Source organism: Anopheles cruzii, chromosome 2 (genome assembly GCF_943734635.1).
Source record: "Anopheles cruzii chromosome 2, idAnoCruzAS_RS32_06, whole genome shotgun sequence".
NCBI classification, from domain to species: Eukaryota; Metazoa; Arthropoda; class Insecta; order Diptera; family Culicidae; genus Anopheles; species Anopheles cruzii.
Window position 1 is genome coordinate 37214423 of NC_069144.1, and position 20258 is coordinate 37234680.

The window sequence follows — 20258 nt, forward strand, 5'->3', positions numbered from 1 at the left end:
CTGTTTACTCTCCGTAGTTTATTTTTTATTTATTTCAAGTGCGGCGCGACGCACGAGAGCAAGCAAATAGAGATGCGCCGGGGGCGACGGCTATCTGATCTGCCCTATCTCGCTTTTACAATCGCATTAAATGTAATCAGCGGCCACAGCAGCAGCAGCAGCAGCACGATGGTCGACATTGCTGCTGTAAAGGCCCAGAAGGCAGGCGCTCAATGCAAACAACCTGCCGCAGCGACCGGTCCGCCGTCGCCGCCACCGAAACAATCGTTCCGATCCATCCTAGCGGCCCGGGCGATGCTTTTTCTTCGCACGCAGCTTTTTTGCTCGTTGCATCGATGATGATGCGTTGCGTTGCTCCAGCCCATTCTAATTATGTCGCTCATCATCGCTTGAGGCGCCAATATTGAAAACATGTGATCAAACTAGGACGCGTCGGGTTTCCAGTACCGCTAGCTGTTTGAACTGTGAGTCGAATTATTTGGCGGCAAGGGTCTTGCTATAGGCTGTTTCATTATGTTTAAGTACGAATTTAGATAAAGGCTAAAAATTCAAATTAGAATCGAATTTTTGACCGAACGCTACGCATTAGCTTCTGTACAGACCGATTACCGATCATTTTGGACACTTTCTTCCATTCTTTGGCGATTTGTGTTGGTTGGCTTTACATGTTTTCTCAAGTAGGCCTTGGTAAGTGCCCAAAATGTTTCGATCGGTTTTGGAGAAATGATTTGCATTTTCACAAAAGTTAAGGAAACCTGAAACCTCCCTTTTTTTAAGTTAAAGTGTATATTGAAAGAATCTGTCGAAATTAACACTTTAAACGTCATGTGGAGTGAGTAGTGATGCGTCAAAATCGTGCTTAGACGTAATGAAACAGTCTATACTGGAGAGCCAGACGAACCGTAAATCCGAGCGTAAAAATATTCAAATCGATCCTGCTTATGTCAAATCGTATATGAATTCGCACACTCATAAACGATTTGACGTTAAAGATTAATGTCAAATCGTTTATTTACGCCTCGTGTACTACCGTATCTGGAGGAATCGTTTTATTCCTCCAGATACGGTAGTGAAATAATATCGGGAATTTGCACACAACTCGAAACATCTTTCTTTATCCTTTTAAATCTATGCCATTAACTGTAAAGAAATCCGTATGTTTGAAAAGTTCTTTTTGGGAGTAGCCTTCAACACGTTCTTCGTTTCGGTTGAGATAGGAACTATTATTTACATTATTATTATCTATGTTCCATAAAAACATACGAGTTAATTTTTTGTCTAATATTGGTTCTAAATTAGTTTTAGTTGACGGGGACTTGTCAGATACTGAGCGAGAACCGTAATCATCTGGCGCAACGCGTACGAGACTCTGCTCTTCCGTACTGGACCGGAAAATGGCCCCGTTTAGCGCCAGATAGGGGGAAAGAAGTAAAACAATCGCAACACAGCGACCCCCTCGCGCTAACGCATGCCACGCTGAGGTGTTTGTGGCGGAACAATTGGTTCTAGTTTGATCCACACGGGGCCCAACAAAGTGCGGGGAAATTGTGGAATGTCGTTCCCCTAATTGACGAGCCGGGCGGGCACAAGTGGCATGTGACACAATCGTTTAAATTGCTGCACCCCAAACAGAGGGGCGAGAAGTCTGCGCGAGTGTTCCGACGTTTCCGTTTGTTTTTTTAAATTTGAATGAAATTTATTTAAAACAAATTTTTCCAATTAATTTTCAGTACCAAACGGCGCCAACCGTGAGCCACACTGTGCTCGCCGTTTGGCGGGTATCCTGTGACGGTGACGGTGTCCTGTTGCCTCCGCTGGTCGATGAGCGGCGATGTTATTTTTCATCTCCTCCCCATCACTGCTGCCTTTTCGGTGTTTTTCCGGTGAATTGCCGTTTTTCCAGTGCAAAAGACACGTTTCTGACTGTGTGTGTGTGTCCGTTCGGTGAATAAACACTACACACGCACACACCGCTCTGTACAGAACAGGATCGCCCTCTCCGAAACTTGTCAGACGGCCACGGTGTGTGTGTTTTGGGCATGCGCCCGCGCTGACCACCTCTCGGGGCAGAGCAACGGAAAAACTTCGAGCTGAGAAAATTCCGCTTTTCCCGGAGTGCCAAAATCGTCTCCCAGAGAGAGAGAGAGAGAGGAGAGCGGGCGAACGGTGGCGCGATGGGGAGATTGCAAGAGTTGAACGAACGAACGTGAGCGAGGTCGCCTTGTGAATGGACCGTGAGTCACGAAATTTATAACCTTTTTTTTGCGGCCGTCCAGGAGCAGTACGGAATGCCGCCGAGAGGAAAACTAGGAAAACTCTTGGCAAAACTTGACTGGGAAATGCTTTTGAATGTCCGTAAAAAGACCCCGTTTTGTCTCCAGTAGGCCGTGAAGCGGCTGTTAAATGAAACATACGGTAAAGCTGATTGGGAGAGAGAGAGCGATATGGACGAGGAGAGAGAGAGAGACCCTGATTTATGAGGGGCGACCCCTGGCGAAGGGACATTTGTTGAATGATGGTGGAAAACACTCCACTCGTCCCGCGGACCGCACTAGGGCGCGCGCAATCAGTTACTCTGGTCTGGTCCGGTGCGGGTTTTCCTTGCACCGACCGTGTGAGGGATGAATTGGCAATTTTCATCTAGGTGTGGTGCGCGCACACCGAAACAACACCGCTTTCCGTCGAAGGAAGCGTGGAAAATCTAGTAAATTACAAAAGAGAGACGGAGAGAGCAGCCCATGCTCTCTCGCTCTGGAGTCGCTGGAGAGCGGAAACCGGGTGGTGATTGCGAGAGAATGCTCCAGCATCATCTCCCGATCGATTTCCCGATCCGCGCAAAAAGGTGCCTCTCCTTCTCCGGCGGTGGGGCCAGAAACTAAGAGAGAGGAGAACGCGCACTTTGGTGTTGCTGCTGCTGCCTGCTTGGGTTGTTGGAGCGGCTCAGTGGTTGTTGAGCGCAGCAGCGAATGGTATCGAATTTTTCCTCCACAGCAGCAGGCCCTGGGCGGTGAGCTTTTTTTCACACAACCAAAGGGCGGCTCCAGGAGAGGTGCGTTTCATTTGCGTGTGCGTCTGTGCGCGCGTGTGTGTGTGCGTCTGTGGTTGCTGCGTTCGTTGCGTCTGTTGCTGCTGTGAGTTACTGTGTACCGCGTGTTGATTTATTGGAGTGAAAATTTCGCCTCGGAAAATTCCCACACGCCTTCCAGGATGTACCGAGCAGCAGCAGCAGCAGCAAGTGGTGAAAATTAGCAAAAGGTGTGTCCTTGTTGCGCGACTGACAGAAACAAGAAGCTGCTAGAAGTGTCTCTGTGTGTGTTCGAATGAGAGAGTTCCTCTGGAGTCGTGAGCGTGTGTGTGTGTGTGTGTACGTGCCGTACCGTGCGTGCGTGCGTGCAGTAGCACACCCAGTGGGGGTGGTGGAACCAGTTTCAAACGCCACGCCAGTAACACCGCAGCAGCAGCTTCACTATCGCGCGTGTAGCGCGTGTGCGTGCGTGTGTGTGACTGGTGAAAATTTTGCACAAATCAATCACGACGGCCCAGATACCAGACACAAGGTGCCGTGCCGTGCCATTAACGGATTACGGGAGTTTTCGCCCGTCGTGTAGTTTTTCTCTCTCGTGCGGCAACAAAAAATGACACACACCAAAAGGCAGCGACGGCGGGCAACACCTTGTTTTACTTGCGTTCCTTTTTTACTATCGCTCTCGCTCTCTCTGCGGCTCGCTCTCTCTGTCTCGGTCCGTCGTACAGCGTCTCAACATTGTTGTGCGTGCACACGCACGCACGCACGCACGCACGCGTGTGTATTGGCGACGAACGTATTTTTCCTCGGTGGGCCCTCGGTGGCGCTGGCCGTGGCCGTGTGATTCGTGCTTCGGAGTTTTCCACGCGGCCCGTGCGTGCGTGCCGTGTTCGTGACGAGTGTTACCAATACACGCTTCGCTCGCTCTCCATGCTACTGACGGTTCATGGCCTGGCTGATGTGATTCGGGTTCGGAAGGAAAATTCTTTCCACTTTCTGGCGGGATTCGCGGAAGCACAGGCTTTTTCCTTCGAAACCGTTCTCCATCAACATGCGTGACACATTAAATACGTGGGGTCAACGTGGGCCGAACCCCACACACTCACGTGACGGATCTGGTCAAATATCAGTTAAAGTGCAATGGAATGGCAACAATTTAGTAAACGTCTTATACGAAGTATTCGCCAGCTGTTCCGGAGCTACTTTCCGATCTCCACCTGCCCACTGGACAAATCAACCTCTAGTAGTGTGGTGTACCCAGCAAGGTTAATGTGTGTGTGTGTGTGTGGAATTTTAATTTCTGAACGAATTACCAGTTGTGACAAATCGGAAGCCTCCTCCAGAGAAATGACGTAGAAAGATCCGCCCAAAAGCATCCCTCGGCTTCATGCCACGCTGCTCTGGGTTCGTGTGTGTGCGAATTCCCATGTGCATGTGCGTGTGCGTTTTTGTGCACACTTTAGGGTGCGATCCGATTACTACTACTGGCCGGGGTCAAACCTCTACTCGGGACGTCGTGTGTGCGTGACGACCCGAAACGGATGTACTAAACTCACGCAATTGCGGCTGGCGATGGAGAAAAAACAATTGAAACAATCGCTAAAAGTTTCACCTGTGTGTTGGTGTGTTGGTGTGTGTGTGTGTGTGTGTCACGGTGATCACGCGTACCACGGGGTTGACATCCCTATTGTCCTTTTTGGAATCACCATGACCAAGTCTCTGTTACTATCGTCTCTCCAGTTGCCAAATCTGAGCGCGGCCAGAGCAACGTCTCGTGTTCGTTGACCACAGTCCGCCTCACCCGCCCAGAAGCTGTACCGTGTGTCTATCGATTTTCTAGTGCATCTCACTCTTCCATCCACTTTCTTTCACTCAGTGTCTTGCTCTTTTTCGCTCTCGTTCTCTCCCTCGTTAGCTTTTCAATGCTGTCCCTGTCCGCATCCGGATCCGGTGTCGGATCTCATATTCGTGTGGCCTTGTGTTCGTGCTCTCACGCACGAACGAGAGCAAGGGAGAGAGAGAGAGAGGGAGAGCGAGCGAGAAGCGGAAGTTTATCCGAAAGATGTGCTAGTTCATCCAGCAGCCCCTTCCGGTAGCTTTTGGGGATGACTGGGAGCCGTTTTTTGCAACAAGCCACAACACCGGACACACTGTCGAGTTCCATGATAATATAAATTGAAATATATGCATCCTTTGAGTGACAGATACCGAACAGAAACCGTGAAACCTGACAAGGAACACTAGGGTCTTAGTCACGCTCCACAATCCACATTAAAATGTTGGAATACTATCACCGTAGCGGCCAGTCCCACCCAACGGTCTTCCTATAATTTTGACCCTCTTCGACATCGACACGAGGATGAGGTGCATCCGGCCCCGCAACACCCCGGTGGTTGGCAATCTGGTTTAAACACTCCGGCCTGTAATTCCGGCCGGTCATCTGTTGCTGCCCATCACCATGCCCGTTGGCAACCAACTGGCCATGTGGTGCCACACAAAACCGGGTCGCTTTCGGTTCTCCACGCCGCATTCTGGAACATTGTTGCACCTTTGCCAGGATTTAATTTCATTTATTGTCCGACAGCGCGTGTCGGAAAGCCGGTGGCTTAGCTTACAGGGTGAACCAAAAAAACTGCAACAAACTTCAGACTGCTGTCATTTCTAAACCTCTTGTCCGACAGCTGTCAGATTTATACCAGTGACAGTTCATTTTATTGTTTATAAGCGTGCAAAAGCATTTTGGTGGGAATTTTACAGAAAAAAAGTTATTCGTGATGGAACTCAACCGTAACAGTATGATTTCATTATATTTGTCTGGAAAACCACAAGTGGCTATCTTTAGAGCCCTCCAGCATTTAAATGTTGATAAATCTTTTGTGTCTCGTACCATCGCTCGTTACAGTGATACTGGTAGCGTAGCCTGACGTCAAGGAAGAGGACGAAAAAAAACAGCAACATCACCAGAAATGGTTCGAAAAGTGAAGAAGCGACTTCATCAAAATCCGTGTCGCACTGGCCGAAAAATGGCTCGTGCGCTGAACATATCGCAGTATGCCATTCGGCAAATATTGCAAAATGAGCTTGAACTAAAGCCATTGAAGTTCCAAAAAGTGCAAGATCTTACCGATGCACAAAAAAAAGTTACACTCGAAAGAGCCAAAGACTTGCTTCGCTTGGCCGCAAGTGGTGAACTGGCATATTTGGTTTTCTCAGATGAGAAACCATTCGTTATCCAGCAGTTTGTAAACAAATAAAATGATCGTGTTTACTTGCCAGAGAGGTCAGCTGAAAATTTACACCTTCGGTTGGCCACCAGAACTCAAGCGCTGGCCATGGTGGGGGTGTGGGCCGCCATAACAGTCGATGGTCGCTATCCGCTCGTATTATTCGACCGTGGCGTCAAAATAAATGCCGAATATTATCGCAAAATATTCTGAAGAGTGTATTGGAGCCTAGGACACGCAAACATTTCGATCGCAGACCTTGGACATTCCAACAGGACTCAGCACCATCGCACTCAGCACGCGCCACCCAAGAATGGTTAAAAAATGAGGTTCCTCGCTTCATTTCCGCCACACAATGGCCACCAAAATCTCCGGATGCCAATCCATTGGACTATTGTGCCTGGGGTATTTTGGAAAGCAAGGTTGGAACTAAAAAATACCAAACTGTCGATCACCTCAAGCAAGCCCTTCGCCGAGAATGGGACAAAATACCGCAGAGCCACTTGCGGGCAGCGTGTGATGGTTTCATTGGCCGTTTGAAGGCCATAATTCGTGCCAAAGGTGGCCAATTCGAACAAACCTAATTTGTTCTAAAATTTTATGAAATTTCCGACATTTTTTGCTTTCATTCAATAAAATTGAATCAAAAATGAAAAAAATATGGCGTTTTACTTTGTTGCAGTTTTTTTGGTTCACCCTGTAAGGTGTTGCAACAATGTGTTGTCGTGGACTGGATTGGGTGTTCCGTTGGGCGGAAGCTCTTGTTTAGGTATTTTTGAGCATTGGTCCCAATGTTTGTTTTTTTGTCAAAGCAATCCACTAAAAGGGGCAAGGTGCATGTGTTGTTAACCTTCGATTGGGGTTCTAATCGAAAAAAGAGAGGATATTACGTGTCAGTCAGCGGCATAAATTCGCCTAAGGCAGGGTGTTCCATCACGATCCAACTATTTAAATGTTGAATAACTCCGCTATTTGTAAGTCGATTTTGACAAATGAACAAGATTTATTTAGACTATAGAATGCCGTTCATTAAAAATTTACCCAAAATACAATATTAATCAAATGACCGCCTCCATTAGACACACAAAAACCATTTTTTCATTGTATTTGACAATATTTCGGTAACAGGCAACGTAATAGCATCAATTTCCGCTGTGGTGCTAGCCTTCAGTTCTTCAATGGTCTACGGTTGGTTGGCATAAACTTGACTCTTTGAACAGTCCTACAGTTTTCACAGTTTTCACAGTTGAACGATTATTTTCAATGAACAGCGCTACAATTTAAACCCGCTGTTTTACCGTAAATTGATCCATGACTAAAACGGGATAGACTAAAGTTTCAGAACGTGGCTAATTTGTCAAAATCAACTTACAAATAGAGGAGTTATTTACCATTTAAATAGTTGGATCGTGATGGAACACCCTGTATAATTCTGCCTTAGCGCCGGTTGTTAAATATTGGAGAGCACAAAGCAGTGGCTGAATTTTGTACTTTTTTTAAATTGGATCTTTATTAGACATTAATGCTTGATCTCATAAGAGTACAGAGATATTCCATATTGTGATTGAAGCTATTTAATAAGTCTAAGGTATCAAAATGATTGAAATGGAAATGTTTCGATTTTAATCTATTTAAATTATATGTTATGCCAAGTAGGCATTGAGTCATGTTATCCTACTTATAACCAATAACTAACAACATCCTTCAACTAGTTAACTTCATATAATTTGCTCTCGACTTGTTGGGTGGACAGAATTATTGCATCTATTGATTAGGACTTCTTTTAGTTTGTTAATTTCGAACGATAGTTTTTGCGAACCGAACAAGGTTTAGGACAAGATGCGTTGGTGTTCTCCAGTGTAAATTAAGGATTATTTTGAGAATTTTATTCAGCCTGATTTGTATTGACTGGAAGTTAGCTTTAGAGCATTGCGACCACAGAGAAGAGGAAGGAAAATTGTTTTGTGTATGAGGAGTTAGCTAAATTTTGTCTAAACAAGCCAACAAGGCACGTATCTTGTGACCAAAAAAGGGACAGCAAAAGAAAAAGGCGTCTTCGCGTAACTTCGCCAAAAAGATGGTTTATGAAACCCCCGAACAAAACCAGGACGACTGCAAAAAAGGCGACTAAGCTTCGTAACGATGTGGCAAGGGCATCGTTTGGAACGGATGCGGGTCGTTCAGCCAGTCAACATCACCGCGTCCGACCGGCGGTTGCCCTATCCGGTTGTCCGATCTTTGAAGTCCGGCCCGATCGGTCCCGAAACCGCTTTGGGGATGGCCGTTGGAAAAACGGGGCAATAAAACCGTTATCGGCTACGTTGCAGTGCCCTGGTAGTGGTGCCATAAAAAATAAGTGCTATAGTACACAGAGACCCAGAGAGAGACCCAAAGAGAGAGAGAGAAAGAGAGAAGGCACGTTGGGGCTTGCAATTCACGGTACTGCACGATACCTCGGCGTCGGTGTGTGCGTTGATTTTCGTGCTACTTAAAACGAGAAAAAAAGGAGCCAAATCCACTCTCGGGCGGGCGGACAGTTTCGGTGCTTCGATACGGCCGCGACGTAATGAGATAAACTGGCAACAGTTTGCGTGTGTATTTGGCGCTTGTGTTTGATACGGAAGCTGAGGCCACACACACACCGTTGCTACACCGAACCGGGGCACAGGAACTTTCACTGCTTCCGTGTGGTCGTCTGCGACTAATGGTACTGCAGAGGACCCCGTACTTTGATGTCCTTCCTTTGCTCTCTCGCTCTCTCGGTGGCCTTTCTTTCACCCTCTCTCCCTCGCTCTATGCAGCTTTGATTTTTTGGAAGAAATTGAAGTCCACCAGCAGCGTCCGAAGTTGTGACTCTCACTTTTGTGGCAAGTTTCTTTCCAATCCGGTAAGGCAAGGATTTCTTCGCTTTTTCGTCCCTTTCTTGATCTCTGCCGTTCCGCTGTAATCTCGGGGTGGCTGCATTGGGGGCTTCTCGTACCCTCAAGGTCAAGCGGAAGGAAAGCGTGTACCGCGTTTTCCGATGCCGTTGCCAGGCGTAGCGCCATCGCCAGGTTTGTGCAAATAAAACTAACGAAACAAACACACACAGAGCGCGTGTTTTTATGCTCTCGGATTGTTTGCGATTCGTGTGTGTGTCGCGTAGAAGGATCCGGTCTTCGGTCCGGACCGAAAGGGAAAGCGTTGCTAGGCGTACCTTTTGCGTGTTTCGGGTTGGCTTGTAAGGTAATCTCCCGTTCGGGTTTAGGTGCACCAGAAGAATGGTGCGTCTTGATGAGCTCCAAGATTAAGGGCGAAGGGCCTTTTGGCCCGCCTTATTTACTCAACGTGCGCCTCAGGAAAAGCGGCAGTACGAGTCATAAAACCCTCAGCACTCCAAGTCACCGGCCACCAAGCGTCTCCATCGGACCGAGCATAACCCGTGCCAGCGTGTCCTTTGGGAGAGCCAACTGACTAATTGGGTTTCAATTATTTAGCAACCTGGCTGTTGCCGTTGCTGGGTTGGGTCTTAATTGAAGTCGCTGCAATTGAGTGCTCGGATAAATTTATGAGTAGATCGCAGCAGTGGAACTTACGTTCGTTGGAGTCTGTGACGGATAGTTTAGTTGTTGACGAAATCACGGATTTTCACTACGGATCGGTAAACCCGAATTGGCGACAACCCAGAAACGACCCCCTCATTACTCGCACGCATTGTGGGAATGTAGAGGTAGAAAAACATCGTTGGGATCGACCAAAGACTAGCTAGGCTAGCGACGGCCACCTGATTCCCATTTGACCCACAAAGCGGTAAGCCGCAACGCACTATTAATATCCTCACCCCGATCGATACGGCCCGTCGGGCCTAAAGAGACACACGGAGAGAGAGACAGAGGTCTGTGAGGTTTGATTGGTGGCCAGTGAATAAATTCTGAGCCGTGTCACTGTTGTCGCTGACTTAAGGATGCCGCCCAAGTGGATGGTTTATTAAACTAGTCACGCTAGTCAGTTTCAAGGATCTTTAACGGCATCGATTGACTCCGACGGCGGTGTAGAAGCCAAGTGGACCGCAATGTGGCCACCGTTTGCCCGAGTCTTTGCTCCACCGAAAAAGGATCGACCGGGCTCGTAACTTCCGCGAGGCTACCTATCGAATCGGATCGCGTTTATCATTCATCGCGAACGGGTGGCACGTCACGAATACACGAACCCACCCCGGAGAGAGAGCCCGGGGAAGGACACCTCGAAAAAGCACCGTAGAAATTACGGCTACGGGGATGGCGTGGAAATCCTTGCTGAAAATTGCAACGATCATGCGCAGTCCGGACGGCGCGCTCTCTGGGCGCCCCTTACAGTGTATCAGTATCGCACCCGGTGACCCTTTCCGGAGCTCGGACTTCGGAGTGCGGGTGCTCCACTCGGTGAGCTCCCCCTCCCGGGGGGGGTTTTCGGGTTGTGAAGGGGGTAGCAGATTATCTTGTTGCGCGTCGATCGGGCTGGCAATCGTCCTGAATGATTCGGAACAGCAGAAGAAGCGGTTGGAGCAGCGGACGTAGAATCGAAGTAGCGGAAGTTAAGGGTTTTCGACTTTGTTGCCAAGTTTTGTAGGTCATGTTCAAAGCCCCGTCGGTGGTGGTGCTCCAGTTCCGGGTGATGGAGTTTTTGGGGTGAACTTTCGGTGAGTCAAGAAGCCACCGTCAGCCACGGACCCGTTTACCCGTTCGGAGCGGTACTTCCAACAGTGTCACGAACTCGCCAAAGAAATCGAGAACCCCGGCTAACCCCGGCAACCCTGGTGGGGCCTCGGTCCGGTCGGATCACATAAAACATTCAAGCCGTGGAAAGCCGATTAATGGTACCGCGGTCTCTGGTTCGTGACTCGTCAAAGTTCAGGCCACGAAACCTCTGGCGTCCCGTTTCGATCGATGTTTTGACAGAACAAGAAGCCCGCCCGATTGGCGGGGTTGCGTGTTTGTTTTTCCGAGGTTCCTGGAACATATACTTCTCGGAACGGACCAAAGTGTGGAGACCATCACACAGGGCGGCACAAGTGGATTGAAGGAATCCGGGTAAGGAATCGTAGAATCCATCATCCGGTTCGGAATCGGCGCGGGTCGCACTTGAGATAAAAGCATCCGAACATCATTCATTAATGGCGGACAGCTGGGATGTGGGATGTTATTAATCGATTAATACGCTTCGGATTGGGAAACATCCTGTGTCTTGTTCGCCGGGTGTGCAAATAAAATGATGCCGGTCTTTGGGCGACTGTGTGGACAGTAAAGTGTGTGGCGAATTCCTCGCTTTTGGCGGGTCAAACTGGATGTCGACAAGCGAAGGAGTGCTAATAAAATGATAAACTTTGCAGCGTGGATGCTTTGCCCGGTGGGATCCGCTTTACGACGGACAATAAAAATGTTGTCCACACAGAAGTGTGCTTCGTCGTGGGATTTAACCTCCTTCTTTTACGTTCCACATCATTTTTTTACTGATCCGTGCGTATTATTGTGTAGCAGTGTTGTAGTCCTGGAATCGGGTGGAGAAGTTAGTGCAAGTGTGTGTGTGTGTGGCCAAGTAGCCAAGCAGTGTGCCGGAAGAGAGTTCCCAGCCGGTGGAAAAGTTTATTGAATGGTTCGGAACCAGCATAAACAGTGAACAGCGGGCAAAAAGCGGGCCAAAACCGGGCCAAGTGTGACCGTCAGCGGAAGCGAAACTCGGACCGGAAGCCGCCTCCCGTTCCCCGATCGCACACACACAAACGCACTCCGTCTAGCCGCCGGTCTGTCGTCGGTGTCGGTGCTATAGTACATCTATTTCCAACCAAAGCTGTGATTTCGGCCAAACCGTTTGGCCGAACCGACAAAAACCTTCAAAACGTTCTGCACGGAAGCGATACGCATTATGGGGTGCGCACAGTCGGCAGAGGAGCGAGCGGCCGCCGCTAGGAGCCGCCTGATCGAGCGTAATCTCAAGGAGGACGGCATCCAGGCGGCGAAGGACATCAAACTGTTACTGCTCGGTAAGGACGCGCGCGATCGACGCGTTGATCGGCATTCCGTTTCCATTCCCCGACTGACTCCATCTAAAACAAGCTGGTTTAGGTGGCCGTAATCTGCGAATCGGCGAACGAAGCATCCGGCTGGCGCAGGCACAGGCTGATTCATCGATTATTACGACCCGGCCACACCTCGATCGATCGAGTGCGCCGCTCCGGGAGTTCAAGTGGCGGAACGGAGTGGAGTGGCGGTGGCGGATTTATAAACAGAGCAGCGAAAGAGGTTGCCTTGTTTCTAAATATAGCGCCTGCCGTGCCCGAAACATACTGGAGTCCGGATGCTGCTGCTCCGCCCCGGACTGCCGCTGGAGGCGATCTGCGCTGGCGATCGCACGCTGTAAACACTTCGATTTTTTGAAGTCCACGGTGTGTTTTCTTTGAGCTCTCTCTGAGCTTCGGCCGGCCATTTGGGTCGGGTGTGTTCGATTTATAGCCCCGTGGAGCATTTTATCGAATTCAGTCACCAGAAGCAGTAGCAACGCATCTCCAACGCTAGGACGCTAGAGAACGCTGGTGACACACAGGGTCGAAGTTTGAAGTTTTGCACAGGGAAGATCGGAAAAATGGTTGCTTAAATATTTACTCCCACCGACGTCCGCATCCAGGAACCGCGTTGCAAGTGCACCAAAGTCCGGGAGGGTTCTTCAATCGTCCCCCCGTCGGCCTTCCCAGGGCGTTATACAAACCACATCGGAATCGATCGGAATGACGTCAATCGGTCCGGCGGAGGGTTAGGATGGTTATTTATTGTTGACTTAAAATTCGCAATCCCCACCGATGCAGGACCGCCGTCCGAGCGGAAGTCCACAGCCGGGGGGGAGCTGGGCGGTTGTTTCTGGGCGGCAACCTCTTTGGCCAAAGCTGCTCACGGTGGCCACACTCTAGTTTTATTACGCACTTGCGGTGGCGATTTGAATATTTTTCAAATAAATTCACGACGTGTCAGCGGGCCACGGGGTGCGCTTAGACAGCATTCCAGGGATATGCAACGCACGAGGGGGGGGATAATAACAGCAAACTATTTCAACAACATTTGATTCAACATTCTTGTACCTCTTAAATGCGTTTTAATTACCGTTTTTTCTAACACTGGTTCATTGTTTCCCTTTTGCAGGCGCTGGCGAATCGGGAAAAAGTACAATCGTTAAACAAATGAAGTAAGTACGGATTCACTTTGTAACTCGACAAAGTTTATATTCTCGCCGGCTCGTGGCCTTTGTTTGAGAAAACGTCCTTCCGTCGGAAAAAAATCTGTGCCCCGTTCAGAGTCCCTTGACGTGCAAGGAAACGATTTATGGATAGTATTTTGAAACATATCCACACACCACACACATATCCGGTTTCAGCGGTGGGCTAATGTACGCGGTTCTCGCGGTCGCTGTCACGGCACCGGCGGGACCACAACGGAGACGGTGGCACAACAAAAAAAAAACGGCACACGTGAATATAATTTACACGCGATCTACTCGCAGCGTACACTACGTACTTTCCCGATGTCTCCTACTCACGCGAAAAGGTGTCCTGGTTGGGTGTGGAACGGAACCCTCTGCCGGAACGAGTCGCGTGTCCTGCCGGGTCCTAGCCGACGCCATACACGATGTCGCCTCCGAGACCGAAAAAAATAAATTAATAAACTATAACTTCATGGCGGCTCCAGCAAGGCGCTGTTGTGGCCACGCTTCTTGTGTGGTTGTTCCCCTTTCAGTTGTTGACATCGGAAACCCCGCCACATACAGTTTTTCGCCCATCGGTTTTCCGTATTGGTTTACGACCACTTCCGGGTTTCGGCTGTCGGGCCAAAACATAATGCATTTATAGGGTTGGCTAAAAAGTAATCCCTTTTCACGGTAGATGACTTTAGTGATCGATATCTCGCGGTGTATCGATCGTACAGTTTCAAGTTAGTGCTCGTTTTAAAGCTGAAACTTACTGTTACTATTTTTTGTTTACTCCATTCAACAGTTGTGAGTTACCGCGTACTAACGATGGAAGTCAACAAAGAGAAAATTCGCTACAGTTTTTCTTTGAAAAAGGTGAAATTTCAAGCTACGCCGCGGGAATTTAGCATGATGTTTATGGACCCGATACTCTAAAAGCTAGTTACATGTAACTTTGGTTTCGTTGACCCGTTTCGGTCATGTTTGATGTTAAAGATGCACTAAAGACGAATGAAGCCTCGAGCTCAAAGTCTCTATAATATCAACAACAACAACAGATGCACTTCGCACAGACAGACACGTCATCAAAAATGTCGATAAAGTCACAGAAATAATCAAAGTTGATCGGCATGTTAGTAATCAGAGCATCGGCCAGAAGCTAAAGATCAATCATCGAACAGCTTAAAGCCATTTGCGCAAAGCTGGATTCACAAAGAAGCTCGATGTTTGGGCGCCACACCAATTGACACTATAAAAAGTGATGGATCGAACTTCCATTTGTGTAATTTTGGAGTCAAATGGAATGAAATCGACCCATTTCTTAAACGGATGGGTACTGAGGATGATAAATGGGATACATATGACAATACTGTCTGAAAATGATCGTGGTCTAAGCTTGGTGAAGCATCTTACCCGGTGGTCAAACCAGAAATAACGGTTAGGAAGGTTCTACTGGGCATATGGTGGGACTTGAAAGGAACCGTTTATTATGAGTTGCTTAAGTGTACCCAAACACTAAATTCAGATCTCTACTATCAAGTATCAAGTATCAGATCTCTGCACCGTTTGAAGCTAGAGACCAGCCAGAAACGACCACAATCGGCCAACGGAAGAGGTTTTGTGGTCCATCATGACAACAAAATGTCAGACACGTCTTTAGTGACTTGCCAGAAAGTCTGGGAGCTTGGTTGGGAAGTTTTAATGCATCCGCCGTATAGTCCGGACCTTGCACCAAGCGATTGACACCTTTTTCGCGCATTACAAAATTTCCTGAATGATGAAAAATTGAAATCAAGAAAAGATTGTGGACAATGATTGCTAAAGTTTTTTGCCAAGACATTTATGAGAGAAGCATTATGAAGCTACTTTTACTCCAACAAAACGGTGCATATTTGACCCAAATCGTACAATTAAAAGTATCTTAAATAAAGTTTTGAAGTACACGCAAAAATAATGACTAACTTATGTTTGTAAACCGAAAGGAACAGCTCGAACGTACGTGTCGTTTCAAAATTCCATAAATCTTGAATGATTTCAGTTGGGACCCTATCTTTAAGGCTCTTGTGTCGTTCTGGTCAATGAATCTGACTGGCGCTGTTAGTGGTAAAAATTAACATTACATAGCTTACCATTGAAAATCACCCTTACATTTCTAAATGTACAGATTCTTTTCAACCTACAACGAAATATTCCTTCACATTCAATTCCAACGTATTTTCAGGCCAGGGGATAGAATCGTTGCCCATCTAGTTCGATTCTACACGTTGGAATTAATTTGTGTAACAGATTGATACCAGCCACAGATACCAAGTCACACTCCTCAATTGTCAATCGTTTCAGCATGGGGAACCCTCCTGGTACCTTGAGAAGATTTTCGTCCGTTAACTTCGCGCCACGAAGAAGCAATAGATTAGATAAAATAACAGGCTTATATCAATATCTGTGCTCCTGAATTCGTACGCACTTACCTTAAAACACAAACCCACTGTCAAGCAACGAACATTGCTGTGATGCCAAACAACATTATGTATCGGCCATGTTTCTAAATGAAGTTTTTCCAGAAGAGGTAACTGGTCAATTTTGGCCCAGACATCGCTTTCCTCCTGCAAAAGGATATTGAATTGAATACAGTTACCATAATACCAATAAAATAATGCAGTTTATAGCTCACCTGATAATCGATAGCAAAATGCAATTTCAAATATCTGAGATTCTTGAAGTTTTCGGAGATGAAATGTAAAGTTGGGGTATCTACGAACGTCGTTAATGTGCTTATTTGTGGAGCAATTTTAAGAAATTTCTTCCAAAAATCCACAGGAAGAGAACATGTGAAATTGGAAGCTTGTATGGATTGGAGAGAAGGAATGGTTCCACATCCATTAAATATGTCTCTATCCTCAGTGAATCCACGAAATGAGAAATACTACAAGAACCAATATTTTAATATATTTTCCAAAAAAGAATTCTTCATACAGTGTTGCTTACCTTTAATTTCGTTAATTGCGCCAAGGACCCGAACAATCCGTCCCACATCTGGCGCATCGTATCAACCTCCAAGTCGGTCAACAACTTACAGTGGCCCGTAACGGTTGTAATGAGCATTTCGTCAATTTCACCGCCGATGATTTCAAGTCGTCGAAGATCTGGATGCCTTTGTAGAAAATTCCGCGTTGGTTCGGAATCTTCCTCTTCGAAATCTTCATTTTGATATATTTTCAACCTCTCCAAACGAGGGAAACTCAGTTTCAAAAATTCATTGTTAATGCCACTTTCAGGAAGTTCTACCGAAACATGTCTTAATTGTTCTTTGAAGTGTTGGTATATAGATAGTTGACGTTTTGAAGAACACTCCATCTCCAGGGATTGTAAATAAGGCGTGATTTCAATCCAATTTAAGGCTTCCGTTGCCCAACACTGATTGAATCTTTCAAACTTCAACACTTTTAATTTTTCCAAGACCGGCCATGATGGAGACGAATCGGAAATGAATTGTTCGTTAGTTTTTAGATATCTCGCATCAATTTGTAAACTTTGAACATTGCGCATTTCGAGAAATATCTCTCGGAACTTGGAGCAGGCCGTGCGCATAGCTTGGCTTGAATAGAGTTTAACGTTCTCATATTTCCTTTTGCTGTCCAGTTGGAATTTATCTTTATCAGTAATGATATGTAATAGTACGCGCTTCATGCGTCGTCCAGAAAATGTTAAAGATGACCACCTCCGACACACCAGGGAAGCCACCTTCAATTCTTTCACGTCCAGGTGGTCGAAAATGCAGCACCACATCTGTAAAAATGAATCACTTATTACTCGACACAATCGATTTGGTCAAACACTTGAATCACCCACTTCGTCTGGTAAATCGGCCATCGTGGGTCCACCTACTACGTCTGGTACATCCGCCATCATGGATTCCAACTAATTCTTTTGTCGCGTCGAGAAACTTCTAACACTGCAACAGTCAAACAATTCGGCGCGTTCTTGCACAAAATTGTGAAGCGAAGAATCGGTGGAGCAACTTTGGATGGAATTATGGAGAGCCGTCGAAACTAAGAACCAGATTTTTAGAATCGATAGAAGAATTAACTCAGAATTTATTACTTTCCCTGCACGTGCGATGTGAACTTTGATAATGAACTGCAACAAGGTTATCCTCTTCTTCCCTCTTTCTCTTCTTGCCCTTTTTCGTTTTTTCTTTTGGGCATTCAATTCTATCTTGAATTCATATTTGTTGTAGAAAACTTTCTTGGTAGTTGCTCTATTTTGTGCGTTTTAAATTGCATGTACACCGTAAATGTTTAAAAAGAAGACCAAGCGATGTCGCATCTTGGACAACAAACTCATTAAAATCAAATTTGAAACGTAACGTTAACCTCGGTGTGCAGTAAATGCGTTGTCATTTTTCGGAGTTTAATTTTGCAATGAAAAGGTGATACTGACACTCATCGGAATGCAGTTTTATATATACAGGCGAAGGGTGTTAAACCTATTGAGATTTTAATTAATTTTATGTCTAAGGTTCACCATTCCAGTCTGTTATTACTATTACTGGAAGGCCACACGAACCGAAAAAAACGATTTGACATTAATTTTTAACGTCAAATCGTTTATGTGTGCGCGGATTCATATACAATTTGACATAAGCGGGATCGATTTGACATTTTTACGCTCCGTTTTTCGCTTCGTGTGGCCCTCCAGTAACAAATGTAAACATACTTTAAATCACTTTAAAGGTGATGACAACAGATTTAGAAGATTAAGTAACAATTGTTTGATTTATAAATATTAGGTAGTCTAAAAAGACATCAATTATTTTCACGGTAGCTGTCTTTAGTGATCGATATCTCGTGAAGTATCGATCATACAGTTTCAAGTTTAGGCTCGTTTTAAAGCTGATACTTTACACTTAAAAAAAAGTTTTCATTGTTTATTGTTTGTTCCATTCGTTTGTGAATACCAGGGTTTTAACAATGGAGGTCAACGAAGAAAAAATTCGGTACATTTTACAGTTTTTGTCCGATAAAGGCGAAAACTCAAGCTAGGCTGCTGTAATTTTGCATGGTGTTTGTGGTGCCGATACTCTAACAGCTAGTAATGAGCAATGTTGGTTCCGTCGACCCGTTTTAGTTATTTTTTATGTTATGTAGTATTATGTTATGTAGTTTTATGTTATGTAGTAGTATTGAGTTGAGCAGTTGATCGAGCAGTTGAGTAGTAGTATGTTATGAGTAGTACTTGTATGAGAGAGGCGTTTTGAAGCTACATTTAAAAAGGCAACGAATTTTCCAACAAAACCGGTCATATTTGACGCAAATCGGACCATCGGACCTATTAAATATAGTTTTGAATTTCACCCAAAAATAATGGATTACTTTTTAGCCAACCTTATATGCTGGAAACAAGGAACAATTATTTGTACCTCAAGCGCGGTCCCGTGTGTAGTGATAGTTTTTCTTTAAGCGATTCGTCGCCAAGTGATCCGCGGCTCCCAACACTATCGACGTAAATGCTTTGAAAGAAAGAGAAGCGGACCACCGGCCGAAGCGGGGGCTGGTCTTTGTTTGCAAATGGGTTTAGCTGTTAGCAAACTTGAACCCGGCCAGCCAGCGAGATACGGTGTCCTAGTTCTCCCCCACCGACAATGGCGCACCGATCCGGGGCACTGACAGCCCGGCCGGCCGCGCTGTCCGGCGCTTAGCTTGATGTCCTTTTCAGTCGAGCGAACATTGTTTAGCCGTTGGTTTTGTTCCACTTTTGCGAAACGCTCAATTTTCCGAAGCCGTTCCCGAAGGGCACTCATTGTGTTGTGTCCTGCGCGGAAACGAGCGCTCTTTGTGTGCGAAGCGCGATGGGCAAAGCGTTACAAAACTGCATAACGGTCGGTGCGGCGGTGATGGACGGCTGCCACCGTTCGTGACACATCCTCGGCAAGCAAGCTCCGCACTTACGCACCACTTTCCCCGTTCTCTCTTTCTTTGCAGAATTATTCACGAAAGTGGCTTCACGTCAGAGGACTTCAAACAGTATAGGCCAGTAGTGTACAGCAACACGATACAATCACTAGTTGCGATACTGCGAGCGATGCCCAACCTGAGCATTGCGTTCGGCAATAACGAACGGGAGGTAAGTTAATGGGGGGGTTGGGACTTAGACCGATGCAACGCCACAGCGTCTGTGGAAAATCTGACACCGTTAAGGCCATCGCCGCACGCCGATTGCGAAGCATGTAAAACCCATTCACGCTTTGGTTCTTTTCGCCAACCCGGAGGTCAGGCCGCCCGCCGGTTGGTTTTGTGGTTTACGGCCGGATGACGGACGCCCTCTGCATGTGTGGAACAGGTTGGCGTGCGGTTTAGCCTTTTAAACCGGTAGCGAGCATATCGGGTTTCCGGGTCCGGGGCTCCGGTTACATATTTTCAAAATCCACACCACACTGGCACTCGGTCGGGTCCACGCGTGCAGCGAAACATTGTTTGGACCCCGGGGGGGGGATGACTGTGTAATCGGAATCTTCATATTTTTTTCTTCTATTTCCCAACAGTGTGACGCAAAGATGGTGTTCGACGTAGTGCAGCGGATGCACGACACAGAACCGTTCTCGGAGGATCTGCTATTAGCGATGAAGAGGCTGTGGTCGGACACCGGCGTGCAGGAGTGCTTCTGCCGTAGCAACGAGTACCAGCTGAACGATTCCGCAAAATAGTGAGTGTTCGCCATTTGGTGAAACTACAGCCCGAAACCATGAGCTAATTGAGTCCGCTATCAACCCGGCGGGGGGGGGGGGGCCTTTCGGCAGGATGTCCGGCCTGGCGGCTCCT

The 20258-nt window shown here is 46.8% G+C and overlaps 1 protein-coding gene across 4 annotated transcripts in view; it reads left to right on the forward strand.

The window, feature by feature from the left end:
• Positions 1–20258, forward strand: part of LOC128268638 (G protein alpha o subunit) — a 48061-nt gene that overhangs the window by 4886 nt on the left and 22917 nt on the right. Inside the window, exons 1-4 of one of the 4 annotated variants that reach the window (XM_053005792.1) lie at positions 12130–12247; positions 13398–13440; positions 19422–19567; positions 20010–20142. In XM_053005792.1, the coding sequence (XP_052861752.1) occupies positions 12130–12247; positions 13398–13440; positions 19422–19567; positions 20010–20142 (440 nt within the window). Of the gene's footprint in view, positions 1–12129; positions 12248–13397; positions 13441–19421; positions 19568–19981; positions 20143–20258 lie in introns of those variants that run through there. The other 3 variants (XM_053005790.1, XM_053005793.1, XM_053005791.1) reach the window with 3 other exon arrangements.